This window comes from Lathyrus oleraceus, chromosome 2, assembly GCF_024323335.1.
Source record: "Lathyrus oleraceus cultivar Zhongwan6 chromosome 2, CAAS_Psat_ZW6_1.0, whole genome shotgun sequence".
NCBI lineage: Eukaryota > Viridiplantae > Streptophyta > Magnoliopsida > Fabales > Fabaceae > Lathyrus > Lathyrus oleraceus.
Window position 1 is genome coordinate 312,848,920 of NC_066580.1, and position 22,777 is coordinate 312,871,696.

Here is a 22,777-nt window from a genome sequence, read left to right on the forward strand (position 1 = left end):
TCAGCTGATCCCTAACGAATAACCATATACATAGCTTATTCGCCATCCATTGAACATCTTTGCATTAATACCCTTACCTTACATCTCACTCATTTCATTCATTCCCTGTGGGCAAATTTCTTGGTTATTCTAGTACTTAATCCTCTTTTACCGTGTATTTTTGAAAGCCGTTGCTATTCATACCTCCAGGTCTAAGAAGATTAAATAGGGACAGTTGTCATACCCCAAAATTTACCCCCCATTTTTTTTACCTAACCCATGGTTTGAGACCCATATATACTCATGCATACTCATCATTCATTCATGATTAACAAGTAATAACAAGTGTCATGGATTCAGGGTTTGGGGTTGATAAAATCGGAGTTGGATTGAAGTTTATGGCATTGCACATCATATGGGTTAAAATCCTGATTCATGACCTTGTTAGTCAAGGATCTTGTGCATGATCTGTTGTTTGGTGGACATTCACCTGGTTTGATTCATGGCATTGACATAATTCATTTGGTTCAGGATGTTGTTCGTTTGTCCATGAGAAAATACGCATGTTTATCTGGGTTGACTTTTTGGTCGACTATCGACCTTTTGGTCAACCAGTTGACCAAAGTCAAACATCAATCTCTAAATCTTTAATCATGTGATCCATAATCATTTCATTTTTTTTTTGAATTAATTCTTGAAGTCTTGAATGGATTTTCTTTTTAATTTCAAATTTGATTTTAATTCAAAATTTGATTTTTGAGATTCAAATTGACTCTTGAGGATTAGTTTGATTTCATAACCATTTCATTATTTTTCTCTAGCCGATTGATTTTAGAATTTATCGTTTTTAATTTCGAATTAAATTTAACTTTCCATTTCAATTGTTAGAAGTTTATTTTTGATTTGATTATGTTAGTGGACCAATTCACCTCCTTAAGCCCATTTAACCGATCGAAGATGAATAACCAATTATTACCCACATCCAATTTTCATCACCCATTTCCCAATATCCAATTTAATTCCATACCCCATTAATTCCAAATTAATCATAATAATTTTCCAAATTAATTACATTAACCAAAATCTAATCCAATACTAACCAATGTTTACAACCATTACAATTTACAAACTACACAAAACCTTTTTATCCATTTCTTTTTTATTGACCCATTCCAAATTACCTAGCCCAAGCCCAAGTGTGGTTTCAAGTAATACAAAAGAATTGCAACAGGACAAAACACGAATTTGAAAGAAAGCTGCATAAGCTGCAGAACAAACCACAAGCTGCAACATAAAACCAGCTGGTATAAGCCACATACGCAATCCAAACGCAAGGCAAATTTCCAATTCAAAACAAAACGGAATAACCAAGCATAAACGACATCAAGCTGCAACCACACGCTGCACAAGCCGACAGCAACAACAACACCGTTGCAGCAACACGCACCAGCTGGAGCCGATGGCGACGCGAGCCAAAGCCAAAAGCTACATACAAATCCAAAACGGCAATGCAAACCAAAGCAACCCGCCGACAACATATACCGAACAACCTGCAAAACCATCAGCCAAAGAATGAAAATTGAAAACAGAATTAAGTAATTTTAACCTGTAAAAATGTTTAATAGAACTAACAATAACAGAATTTTTCAATGAAAACTGACTGCGTTAGTAGAATTTGGATTTTCTCATTCACTACCATCATTTAACAGACTATAAATCAAACTGACTGCTAACATTTCTTTTCATCAAATTCATCTAAATCCCTAACTAACTTTTCCTAACCAACTAAATCATAACCAACTCAAAACCAAAATAGAAAAAACAAATTCGATTGAAGGAAGTAGAGAAGAGGATTTTGGAAAATGCTATAAGTACCTACCTTCATCATATTCCAGAGGATTTTTTTAGGGAGGAGATTATTCATCGGTTTCGGACTTCACCCTCAATCCTCTTCACTCCCCGTTCATCACCTTCAACCTGGTTCTCGTCTTCTCTCCACCCTCAACCTTCAACCCAGTCAGAAGAACCACACAATACAAACCTTCAAATGAAAGAAAGAAACAACGCAGAGAATCGTAACAAAAGAAGAAAAGGATCGATTCTTACCTGTTCGTGTTTCGGAGGCGCAAATCGGAGCATCATAATCATCTCAACCGATTCACAATGCACAAACTCGAAGCTTCATCCTTCAACTCTACGACATCGATCGCGAATCCTCATCTCCATCACAATATTCCAACGCTTCATTCTTCACATTCATTCGGCGACGGAACGTAACTCTTCATCTCCGTTCTACAACATAACGCGGCGTGACAAATCGACGAGCGCAACGCGATGAATCGATGAATCTGGTAGGTTATTCTTCTCTCTTCAATTTCTTCCATTCCACGCGTAAGAGAAAAGCATAGCAAAATCCATTTCAGTGTTGGGCGCAACTCCAGGATGAGGACGAAAGCGTATTCAGTTGTTATTCTTGACTATACATGAGAGGGTGAGTTTGAGTTCTTGGTTTTCCGTTGATATCTTGGTTGTGGGTGTAAGATTGGATCGGCGCGTAGCGAGTTTTTTCGGCGTCGTGGAGGAGTCATCGTTTTCGTCGCGTTTTGACCTAAGCTTGCGTTTGGACGAACATGAAGAGCGAGTCTTGGTGGTTCAGACCGGGTCTTTGCGTAAACAGTTTTGGAGCTTGGGCCTATGGCCCTAAGATTACTTGCTGCATATCCCCTCCTGGCCTTGGCTTGAATTTGGTTGGGCTTAGGCCCAACGTTTCGCTCTTACCCCCGTTTTTGGCCAACCAGGTCAAGTCCGTGGGCCTTTCCAATTAAGCCAAGCGAACCACCCTATTCACACCTCAAATTCGTCATGGGAAGCTGCAAGAAAATTCAAATTCAACACTCATCGATTATGATGCAAATTGCACGTCATGAGCCTTAAGTAATAGAGAAAGAATGGGACTGGAGAATTCCTACCCCCATTCTGAATATCTTTGGATGTGGGACGAATGACCCAGTTGCTCACTGTATTCGCCTTTATTCATAGACTTTAGTGTAATTTAAATCGAATAATTGATAAGTCCTTCTACACATGCATGAAGATCGGACCGAAGATCAGACTTCCACCTTTCAGGGGTCCATTTCTATCCTTTGGTTCTCCCAGTAAAACTAAAACCATTTTGTGAATAAACTCAAAAACAATTAACCATACGATTAGGATTGTACGCTACGAGCCTTAAGCAATGGAGAAGGAATGGGACTAGAGAATTCCTACCCCCATTTTGAATATCTATGGGTGCGGGACGAATGATCCAATTACTCGTTGTATTCATCTTGATTCATAGGCTTTAATATGATTCAAATCATGACTCTCATTTCAGAATAAAAGCAAACTCACCTCATCAAACTCAGTTTTGCCTTTGAGCTTCATTTTCAATTTAAAACCTTTTTAGAAAGGATGTGTTACTTCCGTTCTACCGTGAACGACACTTAAGCCTCCGTGTGCGAGCAAGCAGTGTTTAACTGCTAGAGTGTGATCCGAGTTCATCCATTCTACCGCAAACAAATAGGCACTTAAAGCTCCCATGATCGAGCATATAAGCCAGTCGATAGTAGAACACGAACGTTAATGCTGTCCATTAAAAACAACTAACGCATCCGTCTTAGTTCCATGAACTACAGAGCTCTGATTTCCTCATTGCACGAATGAGGATACGTAGGCATGAGGGCTCAAATCCTTCGCGAGCACATTTATCTATTTCTCACCCTTTTCACAATTATTTATAACCTTCATTTTCCTCATAATTATCTATTTCTCACATTTTTCACAATTATCTATTAACCCCTTATTTCCCCTTTCGCGAGTAATCTTCAGATAATAACACATGTTCTTGCAAAGAACATTCAAAGCGGTTCCCGTGGAGTACTATGGATGTTAAGGGTGATAATACATTCCCCTTGCATAACCGAATTCCTTACCCATTTCTCTTTCCCCTGGGTTTTATCGATGTTTTCCCTTTCCTTCGGGAATAAATAAAGTTCGATGACGACTCTGTTGTATCTTTGAGCGTGCGATGCACTTGGGTATAATTCGTGTAGCTTCAGCTGGTGACTCAGCTGGGGAACCTTTCCTAAGCAAGTCGAGCCCAATTTTGTTTATTCTCCTTATGAGAATAGGTGTTTACCTTTATTGCTTTACTCGCTTTATTTATGTTATTTATCACATTGCTTTACTGGTTTAAATATTCATATGCTATTGTATTCTGGATATTATCTGTCATATTACATGTTGGGATGGGATGATATTATGTGAGAGAAGCTCTACACCCGAGCTTGAGAATACACACAAGATAGATTCGTGGATAGTCGTTTCGGCCTGCGTTTTGCACGTTGGGTTGTCACGAGAGCCACACTCAAACTAGACTCACTTGAAAGTACTTTTGTCTTGTGAGAATTCACTATGGCAGGGTATTTTCATTTGACTCGATGACTCTGGGAGACCTTTTAGGGACCATCTTTGAGGACTAGTACACACATGTGAGAGGGCTATTGGGTTTTTATGCAGGAAACCAAGACCTTTCATACCATTGATCTCTTATATATGTTGGACCTTTGATCCTATATTGAGTTGCATGGACAGATTATTATCCAGATTTTTCATGTCACATTAGTTTATTGATCCTATACTGAGTTATCCAGACTGTCTAGGTCATGCCGCACCTTTGATCTTATATTATATGATGTGGCCAGATTATCCAGAATATCCAGATTATACTGAACTGTTGAATCTATGATGCTTGTATATCATTACATCATTTTGAAATTAATTTTTGCATGTACATTTCCAGTGAATTCAAGAGACAAGTCTTTGTTTGAGTGATCATTAGAGAATGGATCCTACTAGAAGAGGTGTTTATAGCTACAAGTTTGTGGAACCTTCTTTGAAGACATTGAGAGGATTGGGAGTTCGCCTGGTTTTTGACAACAAAGACAAGTTCAAGGATGTCTATGGGAATCTCTTAGGCATGCTTAACATTAAGGTCAACATTACAGCTCTTCACACTCTAGTGCAGTTCTACGACCCTCCTCTGAGATGCTTCACATTTCAGGATTACCAGTTGGCTCCTACTTTGGAGGAATATTCACATATTATGGGGATTGAAATTAAGGATCAGACTCCCTTTGTCCCTACAAAGGAACTTCCTAAGTCTCAACATCTAGTTGAAATCCTTCACATAGGGAAGAAGGAGGTGGAGCTCAATCTTAAACCTAAGGGTAGGACCCATGGGTTTGCCTTGAAATTTCTGGTCGACAAGGCTATTACATCTGCCGAAGCTGAGAGTTGGGATGCCTTTAACACTATCTTTGCTTTAATCATATATGGGATCGTGATGTTCCCGAATATGGAAGACTTTACTGACTTGGCTTCTATCTATCTCTTCATGGCCAAGAATCCTGTTCCTACTCTTCTTGCTGACACATACTATTCCATCCACGTGATGAATAAGAAGAAGAATGGGATTATCATGTGTTATACCCCTCTGCTGTATAGATGGTTTATTTCGCATCTACCCAGCAAGGGTCCTTTTGTTTACAACGAGGGAAATCTAAAATGGTCTCAAAGGATTATGTCCCTCACAGCTGAAGACATCTCCTGGTATTCTAGAGTTTATGGCGGTGTTGAGATCATCATGGATTGTGGTAATTTCCCCAATGTGCCCCTTCTAGGTACAAAGGATGGAATTATTTATAACCCAAGGATAACATTGCTCCAGTTGGGCTACCCGATGGTAGACAAGCCAGATTCCGAGCTTTTAGAGGAGTTTGTTTTGTATGAAGGGGTTGAAAACTTAGAGTTCCAGAAGAGGATTATCCGAGCCTGGGGAGATATCCATCATCATGGAAGGGCTGAATTAGGAAAGAAGAACTGTATTGCGAAAGAAGCCTACGCTCAGTGGGTTAAGGAGAAAGTCAAAGAGTTTTTATTGCCATTTTCGCTTGAACCTTCCATGGTCATCAAGCTTGTTGAGCCTGTTGTTGCTCCTATTTCAGAATTTGACAAACTCAAGGGGATTATCAAAGCGTTAGAGAAAGAGAATGTGGATCTCCGATCTAACCTCGGTAAGCTCACCTTGGAGAAAGAGAATCCGAAGTTTAAGCTCAACCAGAAAAGGGACCGAGCAGCCAAGTCCACCAAAGAGATCCAGGAAGAACAACACAAAAGAAGGAAAGTAGGCGATGCTTTGAAGGGTTCTATCAAAAGCCTTTCTGTGAAGAGGAAGCAACTTGCCGCAACACAGTACAAAGTGTGCAAGACAGAGATCAACTGCCAGGATCAGCTCAAGAGGTTGCAAAGCCAGCTAGAGACTTACTAGAAGGAGCTAAAAGAGGAGCAAAACTGGGTTAAGAAGCTAGAAGTTTCTTTGTCTCAGCATCAATTCGACTTGGATAAGAGATTCGAAGAAATCCGAGAGCTGAAGAGTCAAGCTCACAAGAACTTCGAAAGCACCAAGTTGCTCGATCAAGAGGTCACTCAGTGGGAGAGGAAGATTCGTCATATTCAAGTCCTTCTAGACCAGAAGAAAGATTTCTTGCAGGATCTTCTAGATGGACCTAATCATACATTATTGCGTAATCTCGTTAAGGATGCGCAATACTAGAATGATAGGCATTTCGTTTGGCTCAGTTTGTTGTTCATGCCTTGGAAGATCTGCCCAAGCTGCTGGAAGATGCTTATGATGTTATGTTTCCACATGACACTCATTGGGTTGTATTTCACTTTGTCTCTATTTGTAGAGTTGTATTTCAGAGGCTTCAGGCCGATCATGTTGTAGCTCACTGAGCATATTGTTGATCCATATTATGTACTTGTTGTTTCTTCCTTATTGAATAAAAATGTGTTGTTTCCCTTTATTTGGGAATTATCTTCTTCTATCTCTACTCTTATACCCTATGGTTGCTCGTAAAAATGATAGACGAATCTCGAAGATTCCCTGGAAATCATAAAATAAAATAAATAAAAACTTTTTGCATATATGCATCATTCATACATCATATTGCATTTAATAAATCTAAGACCAATGAACCCATCATTGCTTGAACCTTCACAGAACCACTTCCATCAAAGTTGATTACCCGACAACTGTCTTGAACTAGAAAATTTTTGCAGGTCACCATGGAAGAACTCCGAAGAAATCCAGAAGCGATGAAGGTTGAGATCAACCAGCTGAAGAATCAGGTGAGTTTGATCATGGAGATCCCGCAGTCAATGATGAGGAAGGAAGGCAACTCCATGCCAACTGTTGTGCCAGAAGTGGTCACTCTAGTGAACATGCCTGGCCCTACTACACATCAGGAGCAGCCTCGTGGATTTCATCCACAACTTGGACCTCCAAGAGCTCTCTATCAGCAACTGATGTATGTTATTCTTACGGGTACTCCATCGATGCAGTATCGACAATCTTATGCTCCACAACGACAAAATCACTATCATCAGAGGTTGAAGAAGCCTGAGAGAAGTTTTGATGTTATTCCCATGTCGTACAGTCAGTTGCTTGTTCGCTTACTTCGAGACTCGTTGGATTAAAAGCTTAACTTTATTTAATAGGATGGTAGTCTGTAAATGACAAGACTCCACAGATCTTTACAAAAATTGAAAAATGGTAATTTACATGGAAAAGGGCTACATTGAATACAATGATAACTACTCTCCCTACCAACTTCAACATCCACTGTGCTCTTGGATTCGGTTAAGGATGATGAATCAGAGTTGATTGAATACAATGATCACTACTATCCCTACCAACTTCAACATCCACTATGCTCTTGGCTTCGGTTGAGGATGATGAATCAGAGTTGACATATTTGCTCAAAATTTCTCTCAAGACTGGAGATCAACCAAATGTAGTACTTGCCATAATCCCTAATTTTTGCCTAGATTGCCCCAGGGTGGGGTACTCAATCTACCAGGATAAATTTTCTGTTTTATGTCTCTAATTTTTGCCTGGATCACCCTTTCGGGTTTTCAATCCACCGAGACGCTCATTTTTGCCTAAGCCGCCCTTTCGGGTTTTCAACTTAGAGAGTTGTTCTTTTCTTTTTAAGCAAAGTATTTCTTGACTGCATCGGCATTCACAGGACGAGTGAACTCTTCACTATCCATAGTTGTAAGAATCAAAGCACCGCCTAAAAAGGCTCTCTTAACAACATATGTGCCTTCATAATTTGGAGTCCATTTTCCCCTAGCATCAGGTTTAAAAGATAGAATCTTCTTGAGCACAAGGTCACCTTCTCTGAACACACGAAGCTTGAACTTCTTATCAAATGCTTTCTTCATTCTCTGCTGGTATAACTGACCACGACACATGGCAGTCAACCTCTTCTCTTCAATTAAATTCAGCTGATCATATCTGATATGGCACCATTAAGCTTCTGTCAACTTGGCTCCCATCAAAACGCGCAATGATGGGATCTCAACCTCTACGGGGAGCACAACTTCCATACCATAAACAAGTGAGACAGAGGTTGCCCCTGTTGAAGTGCGGATGGATGTACGGTACCCATGCAAAGCAAATGGGAGCATCTCATGCCAATCCTTGTACGTCATAACCATCTTCTGAATAATCTTCTTAATGTTCTTGTTTGCAGCTTCAATAGTCCCATTCATCTTAGTTCTGTAGGGAGAAGAATTATGATGTGCAATCTTGAAGTATTTACAAAGAGCTTCCACCATATTATTGTTCAAGTTTGATCCATTATCAGTAATGATCTTACTTGGTACACCATAACGACATATAATCTGATTCTTGATAAACCTCATAACAACTTGCTTGGTCACATTTGTATATGATGCCGCTTCAACCCACTTTATGAAGTAGTCAATAGCCACCAAAATGAAATGATGTTCGTTTGAATCTTTAGGCTCAATCATGCCAATCATATCAATTCCCCACATGCATGGAGAAGGGCCATGGAGAGGAAATAACATTTAACAGTGTCAGAGGAACATGAATCTTATCTGCATAAATCTGACACTTGTGGTATTTCTTCATAAACTTGCAACATTCAGATTCCATTGTCAGCCAATAGTAACCTGCTCTCAACATCTTCTTTGCCATAACATGTCCATTGGAATGAGTACCAAATGAACCTTCATAGACTTCAGGCATCAATAAGTCTGCTTCGTGTCTATCCACGCGTCTAAGCAGAACCATATTGAAGTTTCTCTTATAAAGCACATCACCATTTAGGTAGAAGTTGCCAACTAATCTTCTCAAAGTCTTCTTATCTTTCAAAGATGCCCCAGGCGGGTAAATCTGACTTTGCAGGAAACATTTGATATCAAAATACCATGGCTTTTCATCTTTGACCTCTTCAACGGCAAACACATGGGTTGGCCTATCAAGATGCATCACAGTCAAATTGGGAACTTCATTCCAAAACTTCATCATAATCATAGAAGCCAATGTTGCAAAAGCATCTGCCGTCCGGGTTTCATCTCGAGGGATATGATGAAACTCAACCTTTGTAAAGAAAGTTGAAATCCTCCTCGCATAATCTCTATATGGTATCAAACGGGGTGATTCACAACTAAAGTTGAATCTCCATAGATGTCAAGATACTTGATTCTGAGATCGATGGCCTTTTCAAGCCCAATAATGCAAGCTTCATACTCATCCATGTTGTTCGTACATTTGAAAGTTAATCTAGCTGTGAATGGAAAATTAGTGCCTTGAGGAGTAATAATCATTGCCCCAATGCCATTACCATATTGGTTAACAGCTCCATCAAATACCATGCCCCAACGAGATCCAGGCTTTGGCCCTTCTTCAAGCAATGGTTCATCACAATCTTTCATCTTCAGGTACAAGATCTCTTCATCAAGAAAATCATACTGCACTGACTGATAGTCTTCAATCGGTTGGTGAGCCAAATGGTCAACCAAGACACTACCTTTAATAGCTTTTTAAGATTAGTATTCGATATCATACTCAGATAACAACATCTATCAACGAGCAACTCTCCCAATTAAAGCAGGCTTCTCAAAAATGTACTTGATCAGATCCATTTTAGATATCAACCAAGTAGTATGATTCAACATGTACTGACGCAGACGTTGAGCAACCCAAGCCAATGCGCAACAAGTTTTTTCAAGCATAGAATACCGAGTCTCGCCGTCGGTGAATTTCTTACTGAGGTAGTAAATTGCATATTCTTTATTTCCAGTTTCATCTTGCTGACTGAGAGCACAACCCATACTTTCATCGAGTACAGTCAGATACATGATCAATGGTCTTCCTTCAACAGGCGGAGACAGAATCGGAGGCTCAAGCAGATACTCTTTGATACTGCCAAAAGCTTTCTGGAAATCTACGGTCTAATCACAAGATTGATATTTCTGAAGAAGCTTGAATATAGGCGCACACGTGGCAGTCATATGCGATATAAATCTTGAGATATAATTCAAACGACCGAGGAAACCTCTGACTTGTTTCTCAGTTTTGGGCGCGGGCATCTCTTTTATTGCTTTGACCTTGGCAGGATCAACTTCAATACCTTTCTCACTGACAATAAAGCCCAACAACTTACCAGAACGAACACCAAAAGTGCACTTATTGGGATTCAAGCGGAGTTTGTACTTCCTCAAACGCTAGAATAACTTCAACAAATGCTCAACATGTTCTTCTTCATCACTTGATTTGGCAATTATATCATCAACATAAACTTCAATCTCTTTATGCAACATATCATGAAAAAAAGTGGTCATATCTCTCCGGTATGTTGCACCATCATTCTTCAAACCGAAAGGCATCACTCTATAACAGAACGTACCCCAGGGCGTAATAAATATGGTCTTCTCCATATCTTCAAGTGCCATTTTGATCTGATTATAACCAAAAAATTTGTCCATAAACGAAAAGACTTTGAATTTAGTTGTATTGTCTACCAACATGTCAATGTTTGGCAGAGGGAAATCATCTTTCGGACTAGATTTATTCAAATCTCTATAATCAACACACATGCGGACTTTTCCATCCTTCTTAGGAACAAACACAATATTGGCCACCCACTGCGGATACTCAGCGATAACAAGAAAACCAACATCAATTTGTTTCTACATTTCCTCTTTGATCTTCACTGCCATATCAGGATGAGTTCTCCTCAACTTATGCTTGACTGGAGCGCATTCTGGCTTCAACGACAATCTATGCAACATAATCTCATAATCTAACCCAGACATATCTTGATAGGACCAAGAAAACACATCTGAATATTCTCGAAGAAGATCAACCAACCCCGTCTTAGCCTCTGGATACAGTTGAGACCCAATCTTGACTTCCTTCACATCATCTTCGAAACCCAAGTTGACTAGCTCAATATGCTCTTCAAACAGCTGAATGGCTTTTTTCTCATGCTCAAGTAGACGAGATAATTCATCAGATACTTCATCATCATCAGTCTCTTCCTCAGTCTCAAACACACGAAAATCAAAGTTTGGAGAGGGAGTAGGATCATTGTATTCAATGGGTTTGGGAACCAACCTGCATAATGATTTGATATTTTGATTGTAGAGAAGTGAATTGTGACCAAATATTATGCAGATGGACAATTATTATTTATTTATGTTTTTTGTGATTACCATTTTCAGAAAAGCAAAAAGTAAAAATAAAACATCATAGATGTGGATGAATAGAATTGTATTTATTGATGATAATTGAAATGCCAAACAATGTTCACTTCTCCCTTAGGCATATGAGAAGTATTTTTTTCTTAAAAATGAAAAACAAATTACTTAGAGCGGTGAACAATAACAGGAATATCAACAGCAACCCAATTGTTGCAAGCCTGGCCATGCGTCACAAAGTTGGCGCAATCTTCGTCTTCATCATCCTTGATCACGACAACTGAGTGTTGATCATTACCATGAATGAACCCTCCACTGTGGAAACTCGATTGCACATCTTCAGCTTTGACATTGAACGACCCTTGTTGAAAACCCAATCCGACCCTATTCTTATTCTCGGCAATCTCTACCATGCGACCCCACTGATTAATGCACCCAGCCTCAATAGCTTTTTGGGAATCTTTGAAAGAAGACATGGGTGCCCCAACTTTCTTCACTTCAGCAATAGACAAGGCTTAGAACAGAGTTCCAACCTCCTCCTCAGCTTCAACATAGAAAAGGATGACAGATGACTCACGAAAAATGCCTTTTCTCCACCAACAACGACGAGCTTGTCGTTCTTCACAAATTTCAACTTATGGTGTAGAGTAGATGTCACAGCTCTTGCCTTGTGAATCCATGGCCTTCCCAATAAACAGCTATACGCTGAGTGAATATCCATCACTTGAAAAGTAATCTAGAAATCACTCAGACCTATCTTGACTGGAAGGTCCACTTCACCAATGACGGTTTTGCGAGAACCATCAAATGCCTTAACAATCATGCCACTATACCTCATAAGAACGCCCTGATAGGAGAGTTTGGAAAGAGTTAACTTCGGGAGTACGTTCAAAGAAGAACCAGTGTCAACCAACACATTGGATAGTGCGTCCTCCTTGCAGTTCATAGAAATATGTAGTGCTAGATTGTGATTTCTACCTTCCTCATAAACCTCTTCATCACAAAAGCTCAGATTATTGCAAGAAGTGATGTTAGCAACAATGTGGTCAAACTGATCCACAGTAACATCGTGCTCAACATAGGATTGCTCTAGTACTTTTTGAAACGCTTCTCTATGTGCTTCAGAATTCATTAACAGAGACAACACTTAAATCTTTGACGAAGTTTAGAGCAGCTGCTCCACCACATTAAACTCGCTCTTCTTAATTAATCTCAATACCTCATCATAATCATTAGGCTTCAGCTTGCTGGATTCACCAGAGTGACACAATGGAGCACTGACTGGATTCTCAGAGGCACACCCACCTTCTTACTGGCCGTAACATCCTCTACCTCCATTGGAAAGACCGGACCAAACACACGACCACTATGGGTCACCTTTGCTATATTAGTTATATTCACCACAAAATTTGCTACATACAACGGAACCTCTTGACCATTTTCCACCATTGTGGCATTATACTGATAAGGCACAACTTTATTGGATGCATACGGGACGGGGCCCGCTAACTGTATTACCAACGGTGATACCGATCTATTGACGTTGTTGTTGCTGCTACTATCAAACTGGATTACTACCCGCTTCGGGGTCTTGAACATCGGAACAATCACATTGATATCATCTATATCCCTCGACTGTTGAATCTGGATTACATTCTCATCCATCAACCTCTGGATATCTCTCTTGACAATCATACATCCACAGGGGTTCATGCTGCAGATTGTGCAACCATCATGGTCGTTCTCACAGTCACTGATTTTACACAAGGTCCTATGCATTTCCACCAACGACCTACATATACGTCGTAAATCAAACACTCGGAAATTCCCTGGACAACCGTCCACCATATTGGCTGAAGCATTGCCATGAGCAGGCAACAAGTTAGCTTTCACATTAGGCACACATTCCTCAAAGGACACCATTCCACTCTCCACGAGATTTTGTACTTCATATTTCAGCAGGTAGCAATTTTCAATGTCGTGGCCAGGGGCTCCCTGTTGAAAGGCACAACGGAGTTCAGGTTTGTACCACCATGGAAGTGGTTCAGGAATTTGTGGAGGATTTCTGGGTTGAATAAGGTTCTTGAGAATCAAAGATGGATACAATTCTGCATATGTCATAGGCTTTTCAATTATTAATTTCTTAAGAACCGCATCTAGCCTTATCTATCCAAGCAAAAAAAAAAAAAAATTTAATTGACCTCATACATATTTCATAGGCTTTTCAATTATTAATTTTGTCAATTATTAGAAGTGTTTATATATATATATATATATATATATATATATATATATATATATATATATATATATATATATATATATATATATATATATATATATATATATATATATATATATATATATATATATATATACACGTTATTTTTTTTCCACTATATATCTTTTCCCATTCCATTAGTTTGAAATTCTAAAATTTCAAAACTCAAAATATCAATCTATCATTTTTCATCTAAACCAAATGCAAAGGATTGTAATTTGTTTATAATCATCAATTTTTTTATTAGATATGTTAAATTTTACAATGTATTTGTAAGTTACATAGTTTTATAGAATTTTAGTAACCTCGTGTTCTTTGTCATGGATTCCTGTCATTTGGAACCTTTCTAGAAGGATTATTCTGAATCCACTTTCTATATGGTTAGAGGATTTGTAAACCTATCACTTTACATCCTCTATCGTTATCACGGTGATATCAAAAACATACAACATCTCCGACATTATGTAATTAGGACTTTGGGTAACCCCACTATGTTTGTTGATTAAAGTGCCACATAAACTAATTTCATGTACTCGAGATACTTCACATAGGTAAATAACATTCACGAGTTCTCTTAAGGAGCTACCTATCTTATTCACTTGTACGCTCAACTGGACAATGTAAGGAAGTTTGGCAATAAAGCACACGTCTCCTCCGTGTAACATAATATTTTTATATAATTCATAATATTTTTGTATAACATATTCTCAAGCTTAGATACTAGAATATTTTTCAGCTATTACTCAGTGGGAACTTTGCACTAGATGTAAAGGTATTCTTTTAAAGTGTAAAGTCTTTTTACAATCAAAATAAAACTACAATTAATTTTGCTATGAGTCATGCAAACCTTATTACTCATTCCCTTGTAGATGTCAAAGCTCTATGCTAGTTCTCAATTCTTTGAATTTATTATAACATATATTACCAGTCTTATTTTTATTAAAGTGAAATAAGTTTTTTGCTCGTATTCTTTTGGGTTACAAGTCAAAAATAAGAAAATAGAAAAGAAAACAAAGAAACTACATCCTTAAAAAGATTCTTAGAGGAGTCAATGACGATAAAGTCTTTGAGGTAGGACGATGGTGAACCATGGATCCAAAAGCAAAGATTGGAGGAATCACTAAGCTTAGTCATAAAATCAACACAATTATCTTTGCAAAGGGTATAAAAAACATTTTCTAGGACATTTTGGAGAAGGATGTTTTTTATGTCTCGATTCATCACCACATATTTGTAGAACCTATGATTGAGATCCTTGATGATGTTAACACAAAAACATGCAACACTATACTTTCTTAAAAAATGATGTCTTTATCTTGAGTAAGGTCGCAACAAATATCTATAAGCTCATCATAAAGGATGCCAAACGAACCTATAATGAAGCTAGAGAAACTCAATAGCATATCACTAGAGGGGCTGCAGATAAGGCTACTGCAACCAACACGAGAACGAGAGGCGAGACAACTTCCACCAACATTAATGATAATTCCGAAATGGTTGGAGAAATTATATTTAATCCACCTTTCTTGAAAGAGGACTAATGGGTGACTTATGGAAGCATGACCAGAATAGTAGGGACATACTATGAAATACCAAAGATAAACAATAAACATGGATGGCTTCCCAAGAAAGACACGTAAAAATGCAGTTTTTCCAAGCACACTAAACATATGCAACAAAATGATTAATGAAATTACTCATAGAGCCTTACTTATAGCCAATTATAGTTACCCGAGTCAACAAAGAAATCAGAATATGAGAATTTTAGTAGGCACTAAAGACTTCTAAAGTGAATGCAGTCTATGACACATTGAAGAAAAGTCTCAGCTTCAACAATGTAACAAGAACAAAAAGTCGCATCTTTCTAAGTTCTACGATGCAACATAGATAAAGTAGAAATCGAGTTGTAGCAAGCTAATAAAAACGAAACTAAACTTTTTCTAGGGAGCTCGAGCTTCCAAATCTAATTCCAAATATGAATTTTTCTCCTATTTAAGATTTAAGAGTCAAATGAGGGGAAAATATAATTCACCATTAATCAAAGATCATAGATATGTACATATTGAACAAGAGCACACATAAGACCAAAATAATGTCAATGGTTAAATCAGAAAGATGAAATTTCTTAATCCGCTATAAGCAAAACCATGTTAAGGATATTCTTGATTTTACTATTAGAACTTCAAGTATGTGACCCAACAATTTTGACATGAGAGGGGATGTGGTTGTTGGTGTAAGCCCTAGAGGCCAATACTTTTGGTACTTGTATCGAATTATTTATTAATAATAAAAGACATTTTCTTTATTATGGTTGATTAATAAAGTCCCTGGAATAGATAGTCCGTTTAATGTATTAAGTGTGACTTAATCATGAGAACACATTAAACATAAGGACACTGTTCTTAAAGTATCCGTAGTCGAGCTTTAATGTGAAGTGGGATAACATTAAAGCATTAAGACTATTATGTTTGTAGACTGATGATCACATCTCATGGGTCATGGATAAAGAGTTATCAAGTCTTAAACATAGGTATGAATATTAGGAGTAATATTTATACCGGATTGACCCGCTATGAGAATACTATATAGAAAGTTATGCAAAGTGTCATAAGTTATTCTCATGGTGATAATAGTGTATACCACTCTTCGACCTGAAACCACTATGGATCCTAGATGTAGAGTTGAATGCCTTATTACTGATCCAACGTTATCCGTAACTGGATGACCATAAAGACAGTTGATGAGTACTCCACAAAGCATGCTGAGGGACATGAGTGTCCTAGATGGAATTTGCCAATCCTGCGTAACAAGATAAATGTCTATGGGCCCAATATTGAACTGGACAAGGGTGACACGGTCTATACCTTGTGTTCAATATAGACATAAGGGCAAAGGGGTAATTATACACATAATTATTATCACAGGAGGTTTTGTCAGATCACATGACATTTTCGTGACTTGGGTAGCAGTGATGTGTTGCTAGATACCGCTCACTGTTTATTATGTTAAATGCGTGATTTAATATAATTGCCAACGCCGCGAAAACCTATAGGGTCACACACAAAGGACGGATTGATGAGAGATAGAATAATTAAGGAACATCGTAAGGTACGGTGCACTTAAGTGGAAACGAAATATGGTAAGGTACCAAATACTTAAGTGATTTTGGCATATTATGAGATATGGGCAAAATACACTTAAGTGGGCTTTTTGGCTTGAAGCCCACACAAGTGGTTCTATAAATAGAACCCCTTGGGTAGAAGCATTGTCACTCCACTCAGACAGAAATTCAAGTAGAGACTTGGAATTTTGTTTCCCTCTTTCTCTCACTCAAAGCCTTCATTCATAACAGCTAGCACTGCGATTGAAGGAATCCGTTCGTGTGGACTGAGTAGAGACGTTGTCATCGTTCAACGTTCGTGATCGCCCCGTGGATCTGTATCAAAGGTTTTGATCATTATCAGAGATCTGCACCAAAGGTTTGAATCGCCACAAGAGGTAACGATTCTATCACTGATCATGCCCATTCGTAAGGATCACTAAATGGAGAATTTTTTAAATTCCGCTGCGCCATGATGGCAATTCTCCAACAGTGGTCGCCAAATACATATTTATGAGAAAGAACATTAATTTAAAACTTGTAAGAATCTTAAAGCATGTCCACCCGTACTTAGAAGAGAGATGTTGACATCTCTAGTCAAGCAAGTGTCTAATCCACCCCACATTTTTTGTTGTTCAATTTTCTACCATCACACCAATGTGATACATATATTATTAATACATTTTCATATGAAGTTGCGAGTGGTTTGATCACAAACGCTTTAAGAAAGCAAAACAGTCTACATATATTATGGAGGAATGGAAATGAGATTGCAAGAAGAAAATGCCAATCTATCGAGCTTTTTTAACAACTTAACCTTCCAAGACGCTAGCTAGGTTTACACCTTCACATTGATAAAGTGGTAGAAACTCACACATAACTATCAGGTCTAGAGTTTGAACCTAGGTGATGATGTTCAACCCAACAATATTATTTTTTTTGGGTTGAGATAAAATTTGCTTATTTTTATTTATTTCAAATTATATCTTTTTAGCATATAGTGTTTATTAATATTTTCCATTTATAAACCATTCTTTATTACATTTTAATTAATCTAATTACTCCCCTACATACTAATAAGAGTAACTTTGTAAATGAAAGTCATTTTGCAATTGAAATCAAAATATAATTACTATCTTAAAAAATATTAAAAACTCAAAAGAACAATCTAATTTGAGATGGAGGGAAGAATGAATTTTATTTTTATTTATAATTTAAAAAATAACAATTTTAAAGGGTTTTCAAAGGATTGAGTTGCAATTCCTTATACAAATAAAAAGAAAGTTGATTTTTTTAAAGGAGAAAGTTGAAATTCACAATAATAATTTTTTTTGACGGATTGATAAATAAACAATTTTTTAAAATCTGAAAATGCTTCAATAACTTGTTTTCTGGTGGTGCTAACGGCGTCGCTAGAGTCCCTATTCTCCGTCGTCTTCTTCTTTCATCACCACCGCGACGCTGATTCAAATTGGATCCGATCCAGCGTTTGAACGCATCATCAATGTCAGGGGCAGCTTCTGCTCTGTTCCTCCTCGACATCAAAGGCCGCATCCTCGTCTGGCGTGACTACCGCGGCGACGTCTCCGCCATTGAAGCTGAGCGCTTCTTCACCAAATTCATCGACAAGCAGGTTTCACTTCACTTCATTCTCTCAGATCCAAATTCAAATTCACACTCCACACGATGTCTTTATGAACGAATCGATTTTTTTTGTTAGGCTGATGAACAGTGTCAAGATCCGGTTGTTTACGATAACGGTGTTACGTATATGTTCATACAACATAGCAATGTTTACCTTGCGATTGCGGCGAGACAAAACTGTAATGCCGCTAGTCTTATTTTCTTCCTGCATCGACTAGTTGATGTAAGCACTTTTCTGATTCGATCCTTCATTGAATTAGTTTTTCTAAGTAACGTGCAATCAGTAATATCGGTGTCTGTGGCAGGTGTTTAAGCATTATTTTGAGGAATTAGAAGAAGAATCGCTAAGGGATAACTTTGTTGTTGTGGTAAAAATGTTGCTCGAAGTGATTTTATATGAATGAGTTTGTTGAGTTTCGCGGTTTGGTTTTGATATTTGGATTTGTTGTGTTGTTGGCAGTATGAGCTACTTGATGAAATTATGGACTTTGGTTACCCTCAATATACCGAGGCAAAGATTCTTAGTGAGTTTATTAAGACTGATGCTTATAGAATGGAAGTTACTCAGAGACCTCCTATGGCTGTGACTAATGCAGTGTCCTGGCGAAGTGAAGGGATTAGTTACAAGAAAAACGAGGTGGTTATTAGAGAAGTGAATAATTGTATGTTTTTGAATTGTAATATGATGGTCTTGGCTCGGCCACTGAGTTGTACTTTTTTATTTTTGTATTCAGGTTTTCTTGGATGTGGTGGAGAGTGTTAATATACTCGTCAATAGCAACGGACAATTAATTAGATCTGACGTTGTTGGGGCACTGAAGATGAGAACATTTTTGAGGTTTGCTTCTTGCTTTGCTTGAGATCTATTGTATTTCTAGGTATTGTTTTGTGATCTTTTAGGTTTTGGTATTGATTGCAACATCTAAATTCTAATACTCCCTCTGAATGATGTATAAGCAAATTACACTACTTCTCTCTCCTATTTAATGACATGATCTCTAAAATACTCTCATTTAATTTAACTTCTTATAATTTCATTGAATCAATTTGTTTGTAGAGTAATTAAGACCGTAGACTTAATTTTTAATTAAGACTGCCTAGATTTAATGTGATAATTGTTCAACTACTTTTCTTAATGTGTAATTTGATCTAATTTTGCTAATATTTCTCTTTGGATGAAGTATTGTTGGCAGTTTTCTACTTTGTGTTTTTTACTTTTCGATGTTTCTATTCTTGTGTCTATTCATATGTGGACACTATAGGGTATGTATGTATACATGGTTATTGGTGAGGACTGAAGTGATAGACATTAGGGATTAGGGAACCAAGCCTATACTGATTCCTTATATTGAATAGTTTTGTATACTATATTTTTCTTGGGTATCATCTCTAGTGGAAATTTGAGGAATGCAAATGAAATTAGCAATTTGGACTTCATGTTTTTTTTCTTTCTGTTTGTACTGATTTCCCATGGATGTTGCTTTATTCATTTTGTACATTTGAAGCTTTCTTTTGGAGCTCATACTGAACAATGGACATATATGTCAATTTTCTACCCATTAGATATTTTGCTGACAGGTCCAACCACTGGATACATGTAGTACATTCACAGTTGAGAGCATTAATAGTGAAGTATCTATTAACCAGCAGCCATACTGGAGTATCTATCTGGAAACTGACATGTTGTGTTTTTGGCTTATTATAATGCAGTGGTATGCCTGAGTGTAAACTTGGTTTAAACGATAGAGTGTTGTTAGAGGCACAAGGTAGAACAACCAAGGGAAAGGCGATAGACTTGGAAGACATCAAGTTTCATCAGTATGTATGGTTGACTTTATTGTCTTTACAAATTGTTCTCTCAGAATTAAATATTTCATATATATATTTTCAAGCATTTTTCCTCTTCTTGATGCTAGTTTTCAAATTATGTCTGGCATTTTATGAAGGTGTGTTCGGTTGGCTCGATTTGAAAATGATCGAACAATTTCTTTCATACCTCCTGATGGGTCATTTGATTTGATGACATACAGACTCAGTACACAGGTTCATCTTCTGTTGATATAAAATAATTTTTTATTGAGAGGTGGTGCACACACACAACACACTCAGAGAGCGAGATCATTTTGAAGTCTCTGTTGATCGTACCATCTCTTTTCAGGTTAAGCCTTTACTTTGGGTGGAAGCAACTGTTGAAAAGCATTCAAAGAGTCGGATTGAGATTATGGTAAAGGCTAGGAGTCAGTTTAAGGAACGTAGGTACTGAGACTTCTTTTCTGATACCTGTCATTTTTCTTTATGTTTTCCTTGACAGAAGATGAGGGATCTTTTCCCTTTAATTCATGCTGTGTGGTTTTTGCCCCAGATTTTAGTCTTCCCTAAATATCCTTGTTTCACCAACTAATAGGATTTATTTTATAGCACTGCCACAAATGTTGAGATTGAGTTGCCCGTGCCTGTTGATGCAACCAATCCTAACATTCGAACGTCAATGGGATCTGCATCATATGCACCTGAAAAAGATGCGTTGATCTGGAAAATTAGATCCTTCCCTGGAGGCAAGGTAACATGGAAGTGTCTTTGAATCCTTTGAATAATGTCCATCTAGATACCTAAATTTAATTTGATGTGATTTATTGGATTCAAATCTTCTCTTTTTCATATTTTCAGGAGTATATGTTAAGAGCGGAATTTCGCCTTCCCAGTATAACAGATGAGGAAGCAACTCCTGAGAGAAAAGCTCCTATACGTGTGAAATTTGAGATACCATATTTTACTGTTTCTGGAATACAGGTATGCTACATAAACATGATTTTCTTATGAGTATTGTTATTTGTTAGGCTATTATTTCAGTATTTGATACAATGTTTGCTTCCTTCAATGACCATGTCTGATCAAAATTTAGGGGAATATTTCCTTCATTGTAATAATATATCATTCCTTCATGTTGTCTATCTCACCATTTTCATATTGGTGTATCTGATAGGGACTTGGGGTATTATTCGGTGCCCAAGTCTCACATCAAATAGTATGGGATGCTTGGTGGAGTAAATAGGTGCCTTGTTTCTTCTCCCTTAATAGCTCCCTATTAAGGGAGGGTTTCCCAAGTGTTAGAAACTTATCAACTGGTATCAGAGTCTGGCTGTCGACGGCTCAGAAAGGGCTATGCGGAGGAAGGGCTGATTGGAAAGCCCGAGTAAATTGTATTAGAGTGCCAGCCGCCATGACATCGGCTCATAGACGAGGTTCTATGGTAGGCTCTTGGCTATTATGGGGTGCCCAAGTCCTGCATCTAGTAATATGGGATGCTCGGTGGAGTATTTAAGTTGCTTGGTTCTCCCCCTTCATAGCCACCTTTTATGTAGGTTCCCTGAGTGCTTAGATATACTGTTAGAACTTGTCTCTGCCAACATTTTGATTATTTCAATGGATTGAGGGTGTAGTGAACTAAACAAATCTGTTTTAGTTCAATTTGTTTTCACAATTCCATTGTTATGCAGAAGTTTTCAAGAAATGTTTATCAATCTCTTTAGCAAAGAATTGAATCAATTGATGGTAAAAAAAAGAACTTGACATCAGAGAAGGTTCAGAAATTAATAAGCAATTACGGGTATCAATAAAACAACAGCAACAACATCAAATTTGATGAAATTATTAAGTTTTACCACATATTTGATAGTATTGTTCATTTAGTAGAAGCTTTGATTGATTTGATGGAGAAGGTAATCAAAATGTAATGTTTTTGTCTTTTAGGTTAGATATTTGAAGATTATTGAGAAGAGTGGGTATCAGGCTCTTCCATGGGTGCGATACATAACAATGGCAGGAGAGTATGAACTAAGGCTTATTTAAGGTCCTCTATCTGTTTTTGGTGATTGTGTCACATCCGCAATGATCAGCGACTTTAAACATTTGGATGAGGTCTGGGGCTCTTCAGAGAAGTTAAAATTTATTTGGCCAAATGTCTATCTCTTCAAGATAATCATTTTGGCAACAGATTGTAAGTTGCTCACTGTCTATAAAGTTCACACCAAAAATCAGGAATTCGCAAACGAGCCTGTACCTCGTGTGCAAGTCCTTTCGCTCAAATACGTTTATGTGCAGAAAATGTATGTTTTTAAACCTCATTTTGCTTTCATTCACTATCTGATTTCATCTTT

At 37.7% G+C, this 22,777-nt stretch overlaps 3 protein-coding genes across 3 annotated transcripts; 2 read left to right on the forward strand and 1 right to left on the reverse strand.

The window, feature by feature from the left end:
• Positions 1-1,021: 1,021 nt before the first annotated feature.
• LOC127119273 (uncharacterized) lies at positions 1,022-2,625 on the reverse strand. The gene is made up of 2 exons (XM_051049475.1): positions 1,859-2,625; positions 1,022-1,529 (listed from the first exon to the last, which is right to left on the reverse strand). The coding sequence occupies exons 1-2, from the start codon at positions 1,901-1,903 to the stop codon at positions 1,161-1,163; spliced, it is 414 nt and encodes a 137-aa protein (XP_050905432.1). The 5' UTR covers positions 1,904-2,625; the 3' UTR covers positions 1,022-1,160.
• Positions 2,626-4,861: 2,236 nt separating this feature from the next.
• LOC127123017 (uncharacterized) lies at positions 4,862-6,346 on the forward strand. Its single transcript, XM_051053284.1, has one exon. It carries the CDS (start codon positions 4,862-4,864, stop codon positions 6,344-6,346), a length of 1,485 nt encoding a protein of 494 aa, XP_050909241.1.
• Positions 6,347-18,278: 11,932 nt separating this feature from the next.
• Positions 18,279-22,777, forward strand: LOC127119274 (AP-1 complex subunit mu-2). The gene is made up of 11 exons (XM_051049476.1): positions 18,279-18,609; positions 18,697-18,843; positions 18,926-18,988; positions 19,081-19,257; positions 19,355-19,458; positions 20,331-20,438; positions 20,567-20,663; positions 20,779-20,876; positions 21,039-21,180; positions 21,288-21,410; positions 22,371-22,777. Exons 1-11 carry the CDS (start codon positions 18,481-18,483, stop codon positions 22,467-22,469), a joined length of 1,287 nt encoding a protein of 428 aa, XP_050905433.1. The 5' UTR covers positions 18,279-18,480; the 3' UTR covers positions 22,470-22,777.